This window comes from Erpetoichthys calabaricus, chromosome 2 (genome assembly GCF_900747795.2).
Source record: "Erpetoichthys calabaricus chromosome 2, fErpCal1.3, whole genome shotgun sequence".
Taxonomy (NCBI): domain Eukaryota; kingdom Metazoa; phylum Chordata; class Cladistia; order Polypteriformes; family Polypteridae; genus Erpetoichthys; species Erpetoichthys calabaricus.
Genome location: NC_041395.2, coordinates 95,154,747 through 95,175,491, shown reverse-complemented (window position 1 = coordinate 95,175,491; position 20,745 = coordinate 95,154,747). Strand labels below are relative to the sequence as shown.

The 20,745-nt window shown below is 37.2% G+C and overlaps 1 protein-coding gene across 2 annotated transcripts in view; it reads right to left on the bottom strand.

Moving 5' to 3' along the window:
* Positions 1-20,745, bottom strand: part of gbf1 (golgi brefeldin A resistant guanine nucleotide exchange factor 1) — a 338,792-nt gene that overhangs the window by 105,554 nt on the left and 212,493 nt on the right. For both annotated transcript variants that reach the window (XM_051922800.1, XM_051922799.1), the window contains exons 8-9: positions 15,788-15,842; positions 5,113-5,287 (exon numbers count right to left, since the gene is read on the bottom strand). In XM_051922800.1, the coding sequence (XP_051778760.1) occupies positions 5,113-5,287; positions 15,788-15,842 (230 nt within the window). The remainder of the gene's footprint in view (positions 1-5,112; positions 5,288-15,787; positions 15,843-20,745) is intronic.

Below are 20,745 nucleotides of genomic sequence, written 5' to 3'. Positions count from 1 at the left end.
AAAATCTAGGATAACCTGTCTTAATGGCTATCGATTATTCGCTCTCACCCCTGTCATCACAAAGTGGTATGAACGACTAGTAATCACCCATATCAAAACCTCCATTCCAGCTGATCTAGACCAACACCAGTTTGCCTACCAGACAAACACATTGACTGAGGACGTCATCTTCAGAATTCAGAACAAACCTAGCTTATTGTTTAAATAAAAAGAATGAGAGATTGGATTTAAAATATAAGACACATCAGTGGCATTCATTTCTTATGAATTTGTCTTTATCGGTAGTCTTTCACTAAATCATTTCTAATTAAAACATTTTATTGAAGGCCATCAAAACAGCCAAAAAATTTCTGCAATGAAAATCCAAACATACGTCTACTAACATTCTACCTTGCAATTACAGGAGAAAACAGCAAAAAGAAAATCTATCCATTCAAGCACACTCTCTGATGCTCTGATGCACATTAACCCAAGCCAGATGCCTGGCACCTTTTTTTGGCTGCAAGTTCATCAATGTTTGGGGTCAGGGTCTGAGCTGTGGAAATTCTCAAGATTGAATGAAGGTGTGAATCAGTGAGATGATTCTTGTGTGATGTTTTGTTCAACTTCATCACAGAGAAAAGTTGCTCACACATATCTTATGTCTATCAGAGAAGGCCCATTGGTACACAGTACATGCCCCACTAATACTATAAATCCCAGATTGCATTGGAATAGCTAGTACTTTGTCACGTCAATCAAGGCCCACAAGTGCCAGCTCTCCCTGCTACTCTGTCGATATATTCATCAGCAGCCTCTTGCAGTAACCTTCTAAATAAAACGGACATTAAAAGAATAAGAACTTTAAAGACAATAAAATCAGCAAGAAATAAATAGTCCATTAAAAGTACAAAATTCTAAAAAGTCCTCTACAGTCCCTCAGGAGGCATGGGTTTGAATCCCACCACTGTCAACATTTGTAATGGTCCAGGTTAGCGCCATCCCACTGGCTGCTTCTGGGAGCCTCTTCAACCTGTAACTGTCACAGTCATGTACCGAGCTGAGCTGAGCAAATGAGGACACAAACAATCAACAAGGGGTTGGTGCATAAGTGTCAGTGCTTTTATTAAAATCAATCCATAAACAAAGTGAATCACACCATCCTAATTAATAATCCATAAAACCCGTTAGCCAAGTGCAGGCGCAGACAACACTTTGATCCCAATAGGGACCCTGTTGCCAGTCTGTTCGTGTGTACAGGGTACCACACTGAGCATTAATGCCACCCGACTACCACCAACATAACTCAACCATGCAGAGGAATCCTACTGGAGTGGTTTGGTTGCTCCTGCACCCAGGCTGCTCAGCAGGGGCAACCCTCAGCCCTCTCGAGTGTTGGCCACACACTCCTTACCTGGGTCTCACTTTACCACCCACCTTCTTCCCCCCATATTTCGCACTGGCACTATTCAGTTCCTGACCTTCTTTCTTCCTTCCAATATGATGTATTGGGATACTAGGCAGCCGAACATTAAAACACTGAAGAAACACATCTTTGTTAAGTTTTTTTTTTCTGGAGGTTTTTGGTTTCACATGACTTTTTCATTTAGGATTAATTTGATCAACTGATTAACACTCCTGGGGCCTCATGTATAAACGGTGCGTACGCACAGAAATGTTGCGTACGAACGTTTCCACGCTGAAATCGCATGTATAAAACCTAAACTTGCCGTAAAGCCACGCACATTTCCACGGTACCTCATACCCTGGTGTACGCAATTTCTCCGCTCGGTTTTGCAGACTGGCGGCACCCAGCGTCAAAGCAGTGCTACTGTTCCTGTGTGGTCACCCTTTCTATCTTAGACCCACGTTCCTGACGCGGCTTTATAAATACACTGAAATTAACTGCATATTGTTTATTAGTGTAATGCATCTGATTGTAATTAACCTGTAGCAATATAATGGTCCAGGAAATAGCCATAGTATTACAAATACCATAACTGCTTTAGCGTTGTTACGCTCACTGCATCTTCTTCTTCTTTCAGCTGCTCCCGTTAAGGGTTCCCACAGCGGATCATCTTTTTCCATATTACTCTCACTGCACCACTCGGAGTATTTATATCACTTTATCTGAGTGGGGAATCACAGCAGCAGCTGATCGGAAAGAGAATTATTGGTATGCAGTTTCAAGCACACACTACCTCAACCACGCCAAAACGCGTCAAAGCCACTGCTGTACAGACCTCGCATTTCAGAAACAGTTTCATCCCAAGAACTATAAACGCACTCAATCAGTCCATCAAGTGCTCCTTGTAGAACTGTTTGTACTTAAAAGTACAATTACCGGTACCCCACTGTAAACTTGCACTACAGTTATAATATTGCACAACCTGCGTCACTTTATAAAGCGCATATGATGACTATATCATTTTTAAGATGAAATGCAGCAAAATATGTTGCTTATAGTATACAGATAAAACTTTTAACTTTATTTAAATAATCTGTATTGTTAATAATTAAACATGTGAGGACACGGTGCCGCAGCGCTAGCTAGTTCACGGATAGCTCCTGCCTTGTGCTGTATTATTGCTGGTGCTGACGTGACACTGGAAGGATAGACGGATAGAATAATTAAACATGTGCTACGAAGATATTTCAATGTTCCTTAAAAGTTTTGAAGAATCTGCGTTCTAAGCTTACAGATGGCTTAACGTCTATTACAGAGCTGATTGTGTGGTGATTGGGTATTTGGAGAAAGAAAACTAAGGACAGGAATTGGAGATTAGTACGTTTGAAAGAGACAGAACTTCTGTAATAAATTATTTCATCGAAGGTCGCACATGGCGCAGCAAGCCTCTTGCGTGAGATATGAACAATCACTGCGCCACCGTGTTCCCATGTTTAATAACATGCTTTCATTCCTATCATCATGAAAAAGATATCACGTATACATCTCAGTATTTTAATTATTCAGAGAGCTGTAATATCACGAATGTAATGGATTCTGTGTCCTGTTGGAGAAAGAGAAAGAACGGAAGCACGTAGTGATTCACACACACAGAGCACATAGAAGATCAAATACAGAACAAAGCATTTAACGTGCTACTTGAGAAACTAGTAAAATAAACGATTTTAAGATGAAGTTTATGATGTTCTACTTTAATGACAAGATAAACTATGTGATTAAAGTGGAAATTTCGAGATTAAAGTTGACATTTCGTGCTTTTTTCCCCACTGTGTGCCTATTTTTTTTCTCTGTACCCTAATAAGCTTTCATATGACAGTCAGACGGTGTGCTACGACTCGCCTTTTCACGCCGACTTTGATATGTGACTTCTTTTTTATTTCGGGCACTGTGCGACTTTGTGAACTTGAGCTTTCGAGTTACTCCGACACTATGTCACTCGATCAACTTAATTTTGTTGATTATACCACTGTTTAAACCAACAAATAGTACGTTTTTCCTTTGCCTCCACTTGGTATTCGCTGAAAATCTTATATTTTCCCCCGAGCTTTTCCCATTGTCTTTTCACAGAAGGCTATTTATATCGATTTGCATATTCAAAGAGGCGTAATTCTGGGAGGAATTGGGGCGGGACAGAAGGCGCGTGCACGTGCGCTACTTTTCACGCTGATCGGGATTTATGTAGTGGAAGAACGTGAAAGTTTGCGTGCGCACAGATTCCTGCATCTGGATTTTTCTGTGCGTACGCACATTCCCGCTTTTGTGCTTACGCCATGTTATAGTGTGAGTTCTATGCACGGCGTTATACATGAGGCCCCTGGTTATCAGATGATATTTAGAAAGCAAGTTAAACAAATGTTGGCTAACAGTAGAGCTGTTGAACAGCTCTGCCACTCAAGCAAGTGTTCATTTGTAATGTTAGGGGTTGCTGGAGGGTGCAGCTAATTTTTAAAAGATTCACTGAGCCTAGTAAAATTGTGTAATGTCCAATTTGCCTTACAATTGGTTAGATTATTACAGCAATTAAAAAGATCCATAGTTTCCAAAAAAAAGGTGGCAAACATACTACCTCAGTTTTGCACTTAAGACTGGAACTATGGTCCCCACATTTAAAAAAGGGAACAAGCGGGTGTGATCCAGTTACTGAGGAATCATACACATCAGGCATAATGGGAGTATGCCAGTCTTTCCACATATATTTTGTTGACTTGGAATAAGATTTAAGATATTGTACCATGTTGTATCATATGAAAAATGTCTGCATACTTGGCATTAGGTCGAGTCTATTCTGTATGGACATTTGACTCTCTGTGATGTGCCCGTGTCTCCTAACCTGTATTTGATTTTCATGAAGGCTTTTGCACACTGTTAAAAGATCCCTTCTCTGTTACAGGGTCTTCAAAATAGAATGAGTTTATAATCTTTTGCAAAGCAATCTAGTGGTAAGAGAAACAATAGTGCTAAGCACTAAAATAAGTAAACATTTATATTCAACTTTATTATGAAAAACTACTAATTGATCACTCTCCAGCACCTTCAAATATTACTTTAACTTGCTTTTTTTTTCCGTTAGAGATGACACCACTTTTATCCCCAAGCTGGATACACCAAAACTTGGCTTCTCTTTGCAATCCTACATATAAAAATAACAAAGAACAGGGCAGACTGAAAATTTGCCAATGATGTACCCTGTAGCCGTTGCATATATTTTATTATTATTATTGAGGAGGATATATTAATGCAACTACAAAACAAACACACATACAATACTGTTTTCAGAAAAATTAACAAGCCAGTCACTAAAGAAATAAAAAAGCAAGACACTTGGACAATTTCACTACCATAATATGACTTATTTTTAAACCAAACATCCATCCATCTTCCAACCCGCTGAATCCGAACACAGGGTCACGGGGGTCTGCTGGAGCCAATCCCAGCCAACACAAGGGCACAAGGCAGGAACCAATCCCAGGCAGGGTGCCAACCCACCGCAGGACACACACAAACACGCCCACAAACCAAGCACACACTACAGCCAATTTAGAATCACCAATCCACCTAACCTACATGTCTTTGGACTGTGGGAGGAAACTAAACCAAACAATACAATAAATTTTTTTTTTGTTTTAAACTTGTAAAGTGTTTCTTGGACACTGCTATTCCCTTACCTGGATGAGTGTTAACAGATGATATGCCATTTACATTTTGTAAAGATACTCCAGCTACAGCTGGTTGATCATTCATGCCAGAGGTTGCTCTAGGGTTGTGTCGAGGCGGACGAGGGGAACGCTTCTGTTTCTTCCATTTAGAGGAGTCACTCATTCCTCCGGCACGCATCTTAAGCTGTGAAAGGAACAGGACAATATATTTACAAAGCTGTATTAATTTGTCCATTTTATCCTTAGTCTTACAAAACTATAGTTACTTTAACAGTTCTAGTAATAAAATACCTACAGTGAACTGAAAAGGTATTCAGCCCAAAAAGTTATTTAACATTTTATTTTCTCAGATTCTAAACTGACAATATATTAAAGAATTTTTCTAATTCATCTACGAAACATTATACATCATTACAAATAAATAACCAAATTGAAAATCTTTCAACAATTTGCCAAAAGGAAAAAGTCAGAATTGTGAGATTTAATGAGTTTTCATTCCTTTTGTATAAATATAAGGCTAGCATTGCTCAGGTTCAGAGTATTACCTTAAAAACTCATACTACTTAAACAATTTCACCAAGAAGAATAGGTAAATCCTTCTCCAGCACATTGTGCAGAATTAACTGAGACTTTTTACTTGTTGTAATAGCTACACTAGGTGGTTCAACAAAGTACTGAACTGTGGGTGGAGCATTGTGGGAACAAATACTAATAATTGCGATTTCAATTTTCATTTTTTTTGGGACAACACTGTGAAAAAGAGTCTGATTTAGAAATAAAAAATAAAAGAGAGCTGTCTTCTTCCTCATTAAAACAATTTTTTTTCAAATTAACTGATCATGTTTTAGCATGTGATATGACTTAATATTGTAGAAAGTTAAAGAGTCAAAGAACATGAGGTATTTATCTTGAATGGAATTCAGATATGACCAATGAAATGTTGTCATTGAAATGTAAAGGGTACATTATGAGATATTTAAAAAATATTTAGTGTGTACATCATACCAATTGTATCTCTTCTTAATCTGATTCATGGCTGCAGGGGAGTCAAAGCTAAACTTGGTAGCATCTGGTACAAGGTAGGAACCAGACTCCCACATCACCAAGCTCCACAACTTTCATGGGCTACTTATACACTCAGTTACACTAAAAAACTTATTTAGAAACGTCCAACATAAAATATGTCTTTGTAATATAGGAAATAAAATGGAGTACCCAGAGAAAATTTAAGAAATAAAAAGAAAGAACATGTAAATTGCACAAAGGCAATCCATTCATTCGTCCATCCATCCATCCATCTATTGATCAATTTTCTGATGATTATCTGGGTCCAGGTCGTGGGGGTAGCAATCCAAGCAATGATGCTCAGACATCTCTTTTCCATGCCACCTCCTCCAATTCATCCAGGGGGATACCAAGGACATTCCCTGGACAGCAGAGGGATATAATCTTGTCCCAAGATATACTCCAGTTTGGGCATGCCCGAAACACCCAGGGGGCATCCTAATTAGATACCTGAAACATCTCAACTGGCTCCTTTCAACACAAACCACACGAATTCCACAATTATCCTTGGGATTAATAAAGTTAATCTAATCCAATCTAATGTAATCTAATCTAATCTAAGATAAACAAAAATACCTTTTATCAACTGCGCACATTTACTGGGAGAATAACTTGACAAATGGATAATGTTTACCCCAAAAGTCATGTATGAGTTTTACAATTTAGTACTGCAAAAGCTCACATAAAGTTACAGATGGCCTAATCCGATACACAGTTTCATTATTAAGCCAATAGCAGCAAAATCTACTGGAAAAGAGATGAGGGGGAAAAAAGTAAGAATTTTCTCTGATTCTCCAACAAATCTAAATTGAAAATACACAAAAATGCTTCCAACCATGCTTATCATGACATATTGTAATAGATAAGCAAGGTAGAGTATGTCATATGATAACAGAAGCTACATGTACCCTAATGCTAATGTGATGACAATGTTAGTGTGATGCACTTGCTATCTATAGCAAAACTGTAGGTCAGTTTAAAATCTTACAACCTTATGCATACCTAGATGACATTCACATGGAACTGAAAATGTGGCCTAAAAGCCTGAGCCAAGACACATAAAAAAGTGCTACAATACACATTATATTGCATCTCACATCATTATATCAGTCTTAGCATCATTACATTGGTTATCCGTGCCTTTTTGACTAGATTTCAAAATGGTATCATTGGTACAGAATGAGTATCCCTAATCTGAAAGTCAAAAATTTTGAGTGCTGACATGACGTCATAAGTGGAACATTCTACATTAGGGGTCTCTTTTATAAATCTTTGTTTTGAGGAAGAAAACAATCATACGCTAAAACAATGAAAATGCATGTGGCACAAGAATCTAATTTATAAAACCTGCCATGTGTACATTTCTGCTCAATTTAGTTTTATAAATGTCAATAATCTTGTAAATGTGTCTCCCGTGAAGTTTACAAATATGATTGCCGATTAAGGTGTTGAGGTATCCTGCAAAGCATTGAGCACTGCATAGAAACAACACACGATCAATGATCAGGAGGTTTGAGGGATTGGAGACCAGTGAAGCATTGGGTATTGCTAAGAAATAAAAACAGTCCACGAGCTTTGCTTTGTCCCTTTTGAAGCAATGCAATAACACCCCGCGCTGCTGTTCAAAACTGTTGTGCAGCACATGTTTAAATTGGTAAAATTCCACTGCATTCAGAATTTATTACCGGATATGTGTATTGAGAGGAATTTCAAGTGATTGTACCACATATTATATATTTAGATTAACAGCTTTTAGCTAATTGTTTGCAGTTAGCCAAAACACTTACAATTTACTAACCACTCTTACAATAAGAAAATGTTTTCTAATTTGTTTAGTAGAGCCAAGTTTAAAATGATAATGCAACATCCTTCACTAAAAATTAACATGAGAGAAACAGAATATCTAATTAAAAAATGAAACTAGTATACTTTGATTAAAAAAAACATTCACCAAAAATGAACATTATCTGATCAGTGTTACACATTGGCTTGGAAGAATTTTCAATGATGCGCTTTATTTTTTTTTGACATCAAAGATAAAAATCTTCTCATCTTCAACATTTTGAATAAGATTAACAAATAATGTTTATGGACATTTGGCCAAAATCAGCACAGCCTCAACTCACTGACAGAAACCTGGAGATTCTTGTCTAGCATCTTCTGATGTTAAAGTTAGTTAATGGCTCTGATGACAGAATGACACAAAAATGCAGCTATAACAGTAAGGATGAAAATTTTAATCTGGAATGCAGTGTTAGGTTTTTAGCTAAGAAATGATTTTTTTTAATTCCTAATTTTCATATTTATAAATACTAAACTGAATGAGTGGGTTAGAACTGAAAGAATAGACAATATTTGACTTATCTGTTAAGAAAGCATTATTTAATGATGTCAGTTAAACTCTACTTCATATCAGGTAGAAATGGATCATGTCAACAGATAATGGTTTACATCTAAAAGCTGAATGATTGTGTTAGTCCACATGCTCACCTCTCATTTTAAGACAGTTTCTTGAAAAAATGTGAAAGAAAATTTTGTTTAAAATAAAAAATAGTAATGCAGAAAATGTACATTTATACATTTACAGTGCAATGCCTAAGAATGGTGCTGCTACAGGTATGAAGTAATGACTAGTTTTTCTTTTAGAATGTCTGTGGGTTATATGTTGTGGAACAGTTGTCAGCATGTAAATTGCATTAGCTCTACTTCCAATTACTCGATAAGCAGTACAGAATTGGACGGTTCGATTATTGAATGCGGACCCTCAAATTGGGCCTAACTACTACAGATTTATTTTTTAACCAAATAAAACTTTTATTATTTTTTATTTTATTCCTGATATTCCTCTATCACCCAAGGGTGCATACACTACTAGTTATGCTATGTTAACTATATATAGTTATGCTAAATTAAATAAATTACTGTATTAACATAATAAAAAAGCACAATCCACACATAATAACCTCATAAGAAATGCTGATTAAGTCTTAAATACTGGTCTAAATTATGTTACTAGATGCAAATTTCTTACCTGCACACGTTTATTTTTCCACAAGATATTGTAAGCCTCAAGAAAAAATGGCAAGTGCCATTGATTAGTGACTAAAACAAGTTATTAAGGAACAAGGATAAATAAGGAATTTAGTATGCAAGCATTCAGTGCAAATACTAAAATGCAAAACATCATGCATAGTTCATTTTATTTTCAGATTGGGAAGTGATAAATGAAAAAAAAAAAAATTAATCAATGTTTATTTAGCAACTACTCTACACACATTATTTATACACAGCTTTTTGAAGGTTAAGTATGGCACCACATTCTCAGTAGTCTCCCAAAAACTTAATTATTATCATTTTGATAATGATTTTTGAATGTCATAAAAACTTTCAGTGATTAAATTGCAACATACAGATGACTATAAATGGCATTTATTATGTTAGAAAAATAGTGCATTCCTGTTATATAGGAGGCATAAAGAAACTGAAATGTCATATAAGCTACTTTACTATTTAAAAACACAGTGGAGTAGGTATATAAACAACTCATTAGCTACAGACAGCATCTGTTGGCTGGGCTTATATACAGCACATATAAAATACAGGTGGTGCTCCACTCCATTCCACTCTACTGTTGATCTGCTTTGGTCTAAATGCTGCCGGGATAGACTTTTTTTTTTTTTGCACTTAAGAGTGTTATTATTAACACTAGAATCTCTGAAGCCTACGAAAAAATTCATAACCCTGGCCCACCTTCAATTCCTTCGCACCTCTCCATCAGCGTCTTTTGTTTTGTAAATGTGTCAATCAGCACTAGCAGCAAGCAGCCTGCTATCCCATACCCCCCTCGACGGAGCTCACTTGGGGCAAAAAGCTCTCCCAGCTCAAGCTAAGACTCCTTATCTGTGTGTGAGGTGCCTGGTGTTGAATAGGGTAAAAAATACATCATACATTTCATGCGTCTTCTGTGTCTACAGCGATCTGTGTAAATGTAGGATGAAATGTGAGGCAGGAATTGTTGAACACATAACTAAAAAAGAAATGTTTTTCATATTTTAGTAATAATTGACAAAATGTAGACATTAAGTGTATAATGTGTGAAGACTGAAGTCCAAATATCAAATAAACACTTTTGCAAATGGAACAAGTACTGTATAATAAAACAAGTGTGCTTTTATTCAAGATTATAACCGTAGAAAAAGAAATCCAGTTAGGGTACGGCACTAACATGACACGGCAGCTTGGGTGGTGCAGCAGTAAGAACTGCTGACTTGTAATTAAGAGGTCACCAGTGCAATTCCGAACGCGACCATTTTGATTAGTGAGCTGCTCTTATTGTAACTATTATAGAATAAAAACATACATTTGATTTGAGTCTGTAACAGCCAGTGTAAATTTACAGTACTTGTAAAGGTTAGTTTGCATTTTTTTTTTAATTCAGTTTTATTCTCTGTCACATTCACGCTCCTCCAGATCTGACAGTACTGTTTTCAAATAAACATGTGCTATAACAGAGATGAACTCATATGAGGATGAGGGTTCTGCATTGGAGAAAGAGAACAGAAGCCCTCCCCGCAAGAAACGCCCACTCAGACAAAAGAACAATACTGCTGCACCAGGCATAAAGGCGAAAGATACCACCATTTGGATGCAGCAAGAGGTTGGGCGTCATCCTGCCAGTGAATCTTATTTATGTTATTTACCATGATTTATTTAGTTGTCTTCCTACACAAGCAGACTGCAGAGCTTCCTGTGTTTGATCGACACGGGCATGCCGACAAAGTACATGTGCAATGCCATGAAAAGTGCAACAGCAGCTTCAACCTGCAGCTATAGCCTCCTCAGTACGCAAGCAACTCTCCATGCTAGTGTTTAGATCTGGATGGTGTATGTGCCCAAAACACTAGCGTGGACTGCGTACTGAAGAGTGCTGAAGAGTGTATAGCTGCAGATGGATTGGGCAAGTTGTCGTACATGGATGCATTTTGCACTACAAAATGCACATGGAGAACATGACCCAAAAATACTGGCCAATAAACAGTTCAAACCCAGCAAAGCATGAAATAGTGGTTGTACTGTATGTACAAGCTAGCTTAGTAACCAGAGTACCTCAACCTGCCAAATTGGCTTATGATATACATGGTGCTGTGGGAGAGCATTTCACTATGATAGAAGTACTTGTTCACTGAGTGAATGTAATGATTTGTGCAAGAACTGGAATATGTACTTTGATTACACTAGACAAGTAGTTTACTCCAGGAACACATGATTGTATAGTAAAAGTAGCCAGTTCAATGCCTGCAAGTTTGCAAAGCTACAGCTTCTTAAATGACTGGCAGACGTACTTAAAATGTAAGCAGGTCTGGTATGGTTGCATGGAAAAAATTAAATCATTCAGGTATAAGTTACTAAATGAATTTTTAACATGCGAGTACAAACTGTAATCAAAGATGAGAATGACCCAGTGTGACCTTTATAAAGAACACCTGTATGAGGTACAAAACAAACAATTCTAGCCATTGATAAGTACAGTACTGTTAAAACTGAACACGGCAGCTGCTTCAGGAAGAAGTTAATTAAGAAAAGTCCAAATCAACTAATATGAGATAGCCTCTTTACAATGGATTGACTGAAGCAGGACACAAGACTGTTAAATGTATTTTTGGTATGTTTTAAGGCTTTTGTTTTCTCGTTTCAACTTATTTCCTAAGACTATGATGATACACCTGTTCTTGTACTTTAACATTTGCCATGAAATTGCCTTCAATTATTCTTTTTGCACCAAATGATGTAACTTGAAACAAACTATTATAATCTCTTAAAGCATTGAGAAAATGTTCTGAGTTGAGGTGTAAATCAAATACCATTTGCCATGAAATTGCCTTCAATTATTATTTTTGCACCAAATGATGTAACTTGAAACAAACTATTATAATCTCTTAAAGCATTGAGAAAATGTTCTGAGTTGAGGTGTAAATCAAATACTAAACTTTTAATAGGTTCTGTTAAGTTTACAAAATGTGATCATTTATTTATTGCAACACATTCCACGGACATTTATTACAGACATTTAATATTCAAGGATCCTGTAAGTTTTTTTTTATTATTAGATTCATAATCAATGTGTAAATTATAATTAAACCCATCATTGCAATTTTTGAGCCAAAGCAAATATCTTTTATGATTTGCTAATTTAGCAACCGCAACTTTATCAACTTTAGGATTTTTGTGCATATTTAGCAACTATAAACTGGCTCACTTCATAATTTTTTTGTGCATATTTAGTACTGCAAGTCTGATTACGTCTGTATTTTTTGTGCATATTTAGAAACTGTAACTTTGTTGCTCTCTGGATTTTTTTGTGCATATTAATCCACTGATTTTTTTTTTAATTGAAATACTCTAATAAGCTTACGTTTTCTTGTCTTATTTGTATTGATCCGAGATAATTCGGTCACATCAGATAAGCAAGATAATTTATATGACTGAATGTTTGGTGTAACCAATTTTAAGCTTGAGCAAGGTCAATAGTAGTAATAGGTTCGTTAATATCAAAATGACCTCCACATAAAGGTCCTGTGAAACACAATCTTTTAACTAGCCGAAGGTTTACCCAAAATTTAGTAAAAATTACACCATTGCTGTAAACTTCAAATGCATTTGGAAAAATTAATCCCTGAGAAGAAATTGTCTATTCGCATAACCATTGGTCAGAGTGCAGGGTCAGCCAATGTACAGTAACCCTGGAACAATTTTCAGACCTTACTCAAGGGCCCAACGGGGTAGGATCCCTTCTGGCAGTAATGGGATTTGAACAAGCAACCTTCCAGATTATCACCATTTTATGTTGTTATAAACTGGATAATGTGATACAAAATTTTGAAACCCAATAGATTCATACCATGTTCACACAATGATAGACAATAAAATAAACAAATTTACATGTATTACATGGTGAGGAATTTATATCAAAAGGGATTCAATTTTAATTGATCAAAACCAATATACAACTTGAAACCAGCATTGTGTATGGAAACAACAATTATTTTAGCAGAACTTCCACCTCCTTCCTTCTACTTCACACATCCATCTGTATGGCATATGTCAATGCTGTGTCTTTTTTCTATCTAAGATATCTTTCCTTCTTCACTTGTCAGTCCACCATAATGGTCAGTGGTACTGGTTTTCTCTGCACTGCTAATCACTTCTGCCAGAGACCTTCATTTGCATACAATGGCATGTCTCACACTGGATGCTAGTCTTCATGCTTCTGTTAGTGCTAAGCAGCACAATGTATAATATGATGCATTCTCCAGTGACTTTGTTAACTTAAGTCAATCACATGGCAAATTTTGAGCAAAAAATTCAGCGAGCAATCTTTTCTCAGCACCCCCTGATGCTTTCTGAGGGACAGCATGACATCACAGAACTGTAGCAGTCATGCACAGAACTTTCATGCATGTATACAGTATGATCTTTTGGAGATGCTTCGAACATTTGTGGTGTCATCACCGAATCAGTACTCCAGACTTCCTTTGTGCATGCATAAAAAAAATACTGCAATGTTTCATTTAAAGTGTTGACTTGCTGACCATAATGAGATTGTGAGTACTGCCACTGAACACTGATCTTGGTGGTATAGCTAATTATTATTATTCTTCATTGTTTGGCTGATGCCTTTATCCAAGGCGACATACAACATCTGCGATACATTGGTTACATTTCTTTTCTTATTTCCAATTGAAGCACAGGCAGATGAAGTGACTTGCTCATGGTCACAGTGTCAGTAGCAGGATCTGAACCCAGAACGTCAGGGTTTTGAGATCCAAAGCCTTAACCATTACACACATATCTTCGTATCCCTGGAACTATGACCAGAGAAAAACAAAACACATGCAACCATGAGAAATAATAATATTAAATATTTATTACAATTTATAAGGTGTTTCTATCTTCTTTATGGAACAAAAAAGATCAAAGCATCTACAAAGATACTGGAAACAAAAAAGGCATTCAAGCAGCACCCGGTGCCAGAACTTCAATCAATGGAACAAGTCTCAGCTTCACTGGACTGTTAATGTGTTTCCTCAAGACTGGAGCTTGTGGGTGTGTTTGTCTGTATTATATATATATATATATATATATATATATATATATATATACATACATACATATACATACACACTGTATGTAATATGTATATACAGTGCAAAAAATTACTCCTCATGAGGTGGCAAATGATATCCTGGGGATCTCCCAGATGCAGGGCATTACTAAGCTCCTGGACAGACTGTGGTGATACTTGGCGGAATCAGGTCTTGGTATCTCTTCCAAGCTCTTGAGCCTGTGCTGAGACACACAGAAAATTTTGCAACAACGCGTACGGATGTGTCATCCTGGAGGAGTTGGACTCATGTGCAAATTGAATTAGCTGCAGGTACTGCATCATGGTACCAGTAGTGACAAGGACACTAGCAAAAATGAAAAACTAGAGAAGAATCAGACAGGAAGGTTAAGGAGAGAGTAATTGTCTTTGGCCACCTACAAAACTATTCTCTTTTTGTATGTTGTTTTGCTGTTGCCTCAGATAGACTTACAGGAATCCAAAGCAATAAGAGAAAATAAGGAGGTGAGGGCAGGTGGATGTAGGGGGCAAGAATTGATGAGGTGGGGTTCTGAATAAAGTAAAATTAAAAGCAAGTAAAAATCAAGGTTACTACTAAAAGTGCCAGAGAACTGGCTGAAACATGGCCAATGTTTCTAATGAAAACACCACTAACAGACATTTTGACATGAACCCAGCATATGCAAGCTTGAAAAGAAGAACATGCAAATAATAAATAAGAGTTTATGAACAACACCCTTTGAACCCTATATATATTAACTTATTGCTAGTTTGTGGCCATTTGTTGTATTTTTTAGTGGTCATCATTTAGTTTGCATCTTTTGTTGTCTGGGGCACTGCAGTGCAGTCGTTAGCACTGCTGCATCAAAGGTCAGATCAAATGCTTTGCCACAATACCCAGTCCAGCATAGCTGGAAGATACTTCCCTAGCCCTCAGGACCACTTAAAACACAATTTGTACCACTGAGACATTATAAGAAACTCAAAACTAGTTCAGTTCCTCCTTCCCTGTACACTTCAATATATTTCACAGAGTTTACCTAATCTGAGCAGGGTCATGGGCACGAGGCATGAACAATCTCTACATACCACGCCAGTCAATCATATGGTAAAGAATAACACATTACAGTCAAAATTATGTACTGTATTATTATTAAATAAATATTAAAACAAAATATTATTATTAAAATTATTTATTGTAATTACAATTAATGTAATGTACTATTTAATGTAGCATATATTTTTCTTTTCGAACCTTTGCAGTTATGATGGGTAAAACCATACACTAAAGAAAAAAAATGGATGGTAGCAAATCCAGGCTTAAAAATCTAGGTAAGCACAGTTTTTTAGTTGAGGAAAAAATCGTGCATCACAAGCAGAAAATATTGCATAACAGGGTAAGTAGGAAATATAAAGAAATCGCATCAGAGCATGGTATAGATTTCAAAAATAGTGTTACAAGTCAACTAAAGAAAAAAATGAAGCATTGTTGCTTACCTTTTTTATATTGGTTCCAATATAGGTTTTCGATTCCTCTTTAAAATGAGGCAACCTGAAATAAAAACAATTTATATAAAAAAATCTTCAGTTCTAATCTGAATGTTATTAGATTAACAGGAAAATAACTACAATGCCTCAAAAATAAATGTGGTTTGGTATACTTGCTAAATGTTTATTTAATTTTGGATGAGTCCTGCATTAGTTAAACTTCCTAGCTTTCGAAAACTGACAGGAGATTCTGAACATGAACTCATGTCTGTAGACATCTCTTATGTGGTATATTTTTTAATTACAACCATTGGCATTAGCTGTTTCAAAGATGCTGCTGTCATTTATGTTATGTATTTGACTTTTAGGGCTTTTTTTTGGTGATTTACACTGAATGTGAATTCAGACTTTTAGAATTAATTTTGAAAATGAAGTGCTCCAATGCTGACCATAGACTTACTTCAGACAAAAGTTGATATTGCAGCAGGTGACGGATATTAGCCGTTTGTTATTTTCGCTTTTCAGGAGTGAAAACATATACCGTGGTTGAACTTCCCAATAAGTGGTGGCTCTGAGGCTAAGGATCTGCACTGGTATCCAGAAGGTTCGAATCCCCGTCACTGCCAAAAGAGATCCTACTCTGCTCGGCCCTTGAGCAAGACCCTTAACCTGTAATTGCTCCAGGGGCATTGTACAATGGCTGACACTGCACTCTGGCCCCAAGGGGTATGCGAAAACTAACAAATTCCTAATACAAGAAATTGTACAAGGCGAAATAAAGAACAAAGCTTTATCATTTTTGTTTCATTTATGTTCCTCACTAATCACTAACCTTTCCTGGACAGCTGCAACTGGGGGAGTGCTTACGTAAGTTAACTTTTCAGAGGTGCATTACTCATGGCCATTATTCTCTATATCCTAGGTTCACAATAATTACCTCAAAATTTGTCTTTTCTGACAGTCAGCCTCGTAGGTATTGGCACAAAATTGGCTATGACAGTTACCGAATGGTTATCATTTATTAAGGCCACTTGTTATAATATTTGTAGGGTAAAATTCAGGTACCCTGTCAATTACCTTGATGGAGACCCTCTGACTTATTTGGTAGTATACAGACTACAGTGTTATTCACTAGAATGCGAATAAAGCATTTGCCTAGTGTACCTGAAATAAATAGCAACATTTTTCACTGTGTCAACTGAAGGTGCGTTTAGCTCTTAAACATACTACGTACAAGTTTAATAGGACCACTTAGCTGCGATTTTTGATGTAGCAACAGGAAACCTGGTCGTGTCACAGAGTGCAAGTAGAAAATACACTCATGGACTGTATGTTAGAGCTTGTCACACAGAGGAAATCATTTTTAAGCAACCACTGACTAATGGAAAGACTGGTGGAAAAAGAATAACAGAATGATAGAAGTTAGTCATTCCAGATACAGGTATATTTAGACTACAAACAATTGAAACCCCTTGACTACAAACAGGTGATCTCCATTTAACTAATTACAACTGGTTGCACCAGTATTAATTTAGGTGTGCCATATTATTTTGTATTTTATATTTGCAATTCAATTACAGTAATCCCTCGCTACTTCGCGGTTCACTTTTCGCGGATTCACGACTTCGCGGGTTTTTAAATACAAGTGATTGCCCGCCTATCGCGGAAGTTATGTTCCAGACCCATCAGCAACAGGAGAAAATCCGTGATATAGAAAGACCATATAAATAAACATTTTTTTAGTTTAAGCCTTAAAATACCCATCCCACATGCTTTAAACACATGTAAACTTATAAAACACACTTTGTTAACACATATGATATGTGGATGTCGGGCTAAGGATATGAGTAACATCTCACTATTATAAAACATTTTAACTTCACGCAAGACAAGACAGTGAGACAGGAAAATTGGTGATGTACACCTAAAAGCCTGATTGTACAGGCTTTTAAATTATTGACACACAGAGCGACAAGCAGCACAAAGCCAGCACAAAGTCCACTTCTCCTTAGCGTTCATTCAGCTCCCCACCCCCTTGACAATGCGAAGTGGCAGGAGCCTACTGCGCTTCCGGGGAGGGGGGGTTTGAGCGAAGGTGCGTTCAGCTCTCACACACACACACACACACACACACACACACACTTCTCGAGCAGAGCGACAAGCAGGCATTTTGGCAGAAGCAGCACAAAGTCCATTTCTGCTCAGCCTGAGTTCAGCTGCCCCCCTTCACAAAGCGAGTGCAGACACATTGACGTCTGATCGCTGCGTGCAGTGTGCAGTGTTGGTCTGAGGTGTTTAAGAATGTAGAAAGTGTTTAAGAGCATAGGAAGTGTTTATAAGAGCGTGGGAAAGGTTAACAAGAGAGTGAGAAAGGTTTATAAGAGTGTGGGAAGGGTTTATAAAGCCTTAAAATATGTATAAATAATAAAATAAATATAGGTCGCTACTTCACGGATTTCACCTATCGCAGGGGGGCTCTGGAACGTAACCCCCGCGATAGGTGAGGGATTACTGTAAACCACTTTCAGAAGATTTGTTTTCACTTTGACGTTAGTCTTTTTCTGTTGATCAATGTCAAAAAACCCAAAGTGAATTCACAGTTAATGAACGTTGTAGAATAATAAAATGGGAAAACTTCCAAGGCGTGAATACTTTTATAGGCACTGAATAAAGAGGGGTTTTAAACTATGAAAATAATATATATAAACATACCATTTATTAATTTTCCAAATCTCCTGTCAGTTGTCTTTGAGGCAGGAAATTAAACTCATGTAAGCTTTCAAGTAAGCTAGTTTTAAAAATAATTACAACAATCATGTTTAAAACTGAACTGTTAAAAAATATTATTATAACTAAAGAAACAGATTTTTTTCTCTATTAATAAATTACAATAAAAAGTCATTTTCAGAAATATTTTTCATTTAGCAGTTTATAGGCTCTAGAGCAATTAATACAAAGAACATTTGGGGGGTGGAGGGGGTAAAGATAAGTGCTTTATCTTAGCTAGCTCAAAACTGTTAATATGGCAGTAAATTTATTTGTGACTATAAGCATATGAAAGGAGTTCAAATATTAGTTAAACTGAACAATGACATTTGTTGGTGATGTGTTTCGTGTATTGACATGTCTGTAGTAGTTGATTACATCTTGCCTGAAGAAGGGGCCGGAGTTGCCTCGAAAGTTTGCATATTGTAATCTTTTTAGTTAGCCAATAAAAGGTGTCATTTTGCTTGGCTTTTCTGTGTATTGACATGAAACAAAGTAGTTAAGTGCTCTAAATGTATAATTACCAGTATATACAAAAGTATGCATCTGTGGTTTATAAACTAGTTTAAACAATTTTAAATAAAAATGTTGTGATGATGCGGGTTCAGCTCTGTACTCCCATCGCCTGTTAGGGAGCCCTTGAACCCAACACCGTCGGTAATGTCACCGATGAGCTAAACAGTGAGGCAATAACATTTGAGCAAGGGGATGATTCAAAAGTGCAGAGTGCTTTTATTTACAACAATCCAAAACAAAAGTGCAACTGTGCAAAGTCCAATAAATAAATAATCCATAAAACATGTGAAAAGTGGAGGTTAAAAACAATAGAAAAACTCTTCTAAAAACCACAAGGTAAAATGTCACAGGAAGCAATATGTTAAAACCAAAAAGCCCGGTGTCTTCTGTTACCATGGTAGCTCCCCTGCTACACCCATCTGGGCTCCTCTACAGGAGAGTCGCCTACCTGCAGGAACAGCTGCCCTTCAATCAGGTCCGGTAGCCCTCCAATCCTTGGCTACGTCAGGCTCCCAACCGGACCAAGTCTTTGGTCAATTCCCCAGCGGCCAAGGCGCTCACGCTGAGGCTAAATCAGTCCAAAGCCTCCTCAACTCCCGCTCCTAGCAACGGCCAAGTCGATTCCTCTACTGGTCACTCCAGCTACTTAGTCGCTCAGTTGGAGCGACCGCTTCCTTCAGCCCCACTGAATGTCGGCCAAACACTCCCCTCGTGGGCTCTCTTCCCAGCTGCCTGCTTTCTCTAATGCGAGCCTGCTCTCGCTCGCTCACTCTCCTTCCTCACACCGGCTTTCTCCACCTGCTTCCTGTTTTCTCGCTACCTCCCGTTCTCCTTCCTTTCTTTTCTTTTCCTCTTTAATCCCCCTAACCGTCTCGGGCTTCTCTATATATGCAGAGAGGACATGGCAGCTGCAGCCCATTAGCCACAGGAACAATCACGGATGTGGGCAGTCTCTCACCTGTGCACTTGGGTGAGAAAAGCCCACACCGCAGATCACCCTGCAGCTCGCTACAGTCACCACGCCCCCTCCTAAGCCGCGAGTGCGGTGATTATTTATTTAAATAAAACTGCTGGCCTTTGCTGGGAGAGCTGTGGAGCCATAACACCACAAATGTTTACAGGTTTATTGGGTGTGTTTTCTAAAATCGATACTAATTAAACTTCTATCACAATCTTGAACAATCAAAGTGTTCTTTAAGGCAATACCGTTTCCTGTTTTAAACTGTTTTTCATGTCTCTGTGAGAGACATTGATACTGGCAAGTGCAAATGAAATTCTGAAAATCAAATATAAGCTGGTGCAAATTCATTAATCATTGGCACAGCAAATGTAGTAGTAGTATTACATACTTGAACATGATGAACGAACACAAGCATAATATGAGGCTGAACCATAAATTTTTAACAGTAATGTCTCCTATACTCAGGCTTTTTTTCAGCCCTAATGCTTTACAGAAATACAAAATTCAAAAGTACAAAAGATACATCCAACTGAGCAACTTAAATCTGAAATATCACAAAACATGTTAGCAAAGAGGCTACTTAAATTAAGGACTTCTTAACAAGATTAATAAATGGCTTCAAAGATGAAACAATACTTGAAATACTGCTACAAGTTTAAACAATTTTATTATACAAAAATAACAACTTCATTGGTAAACTGCCTTAATGAGAACGATAAATGAA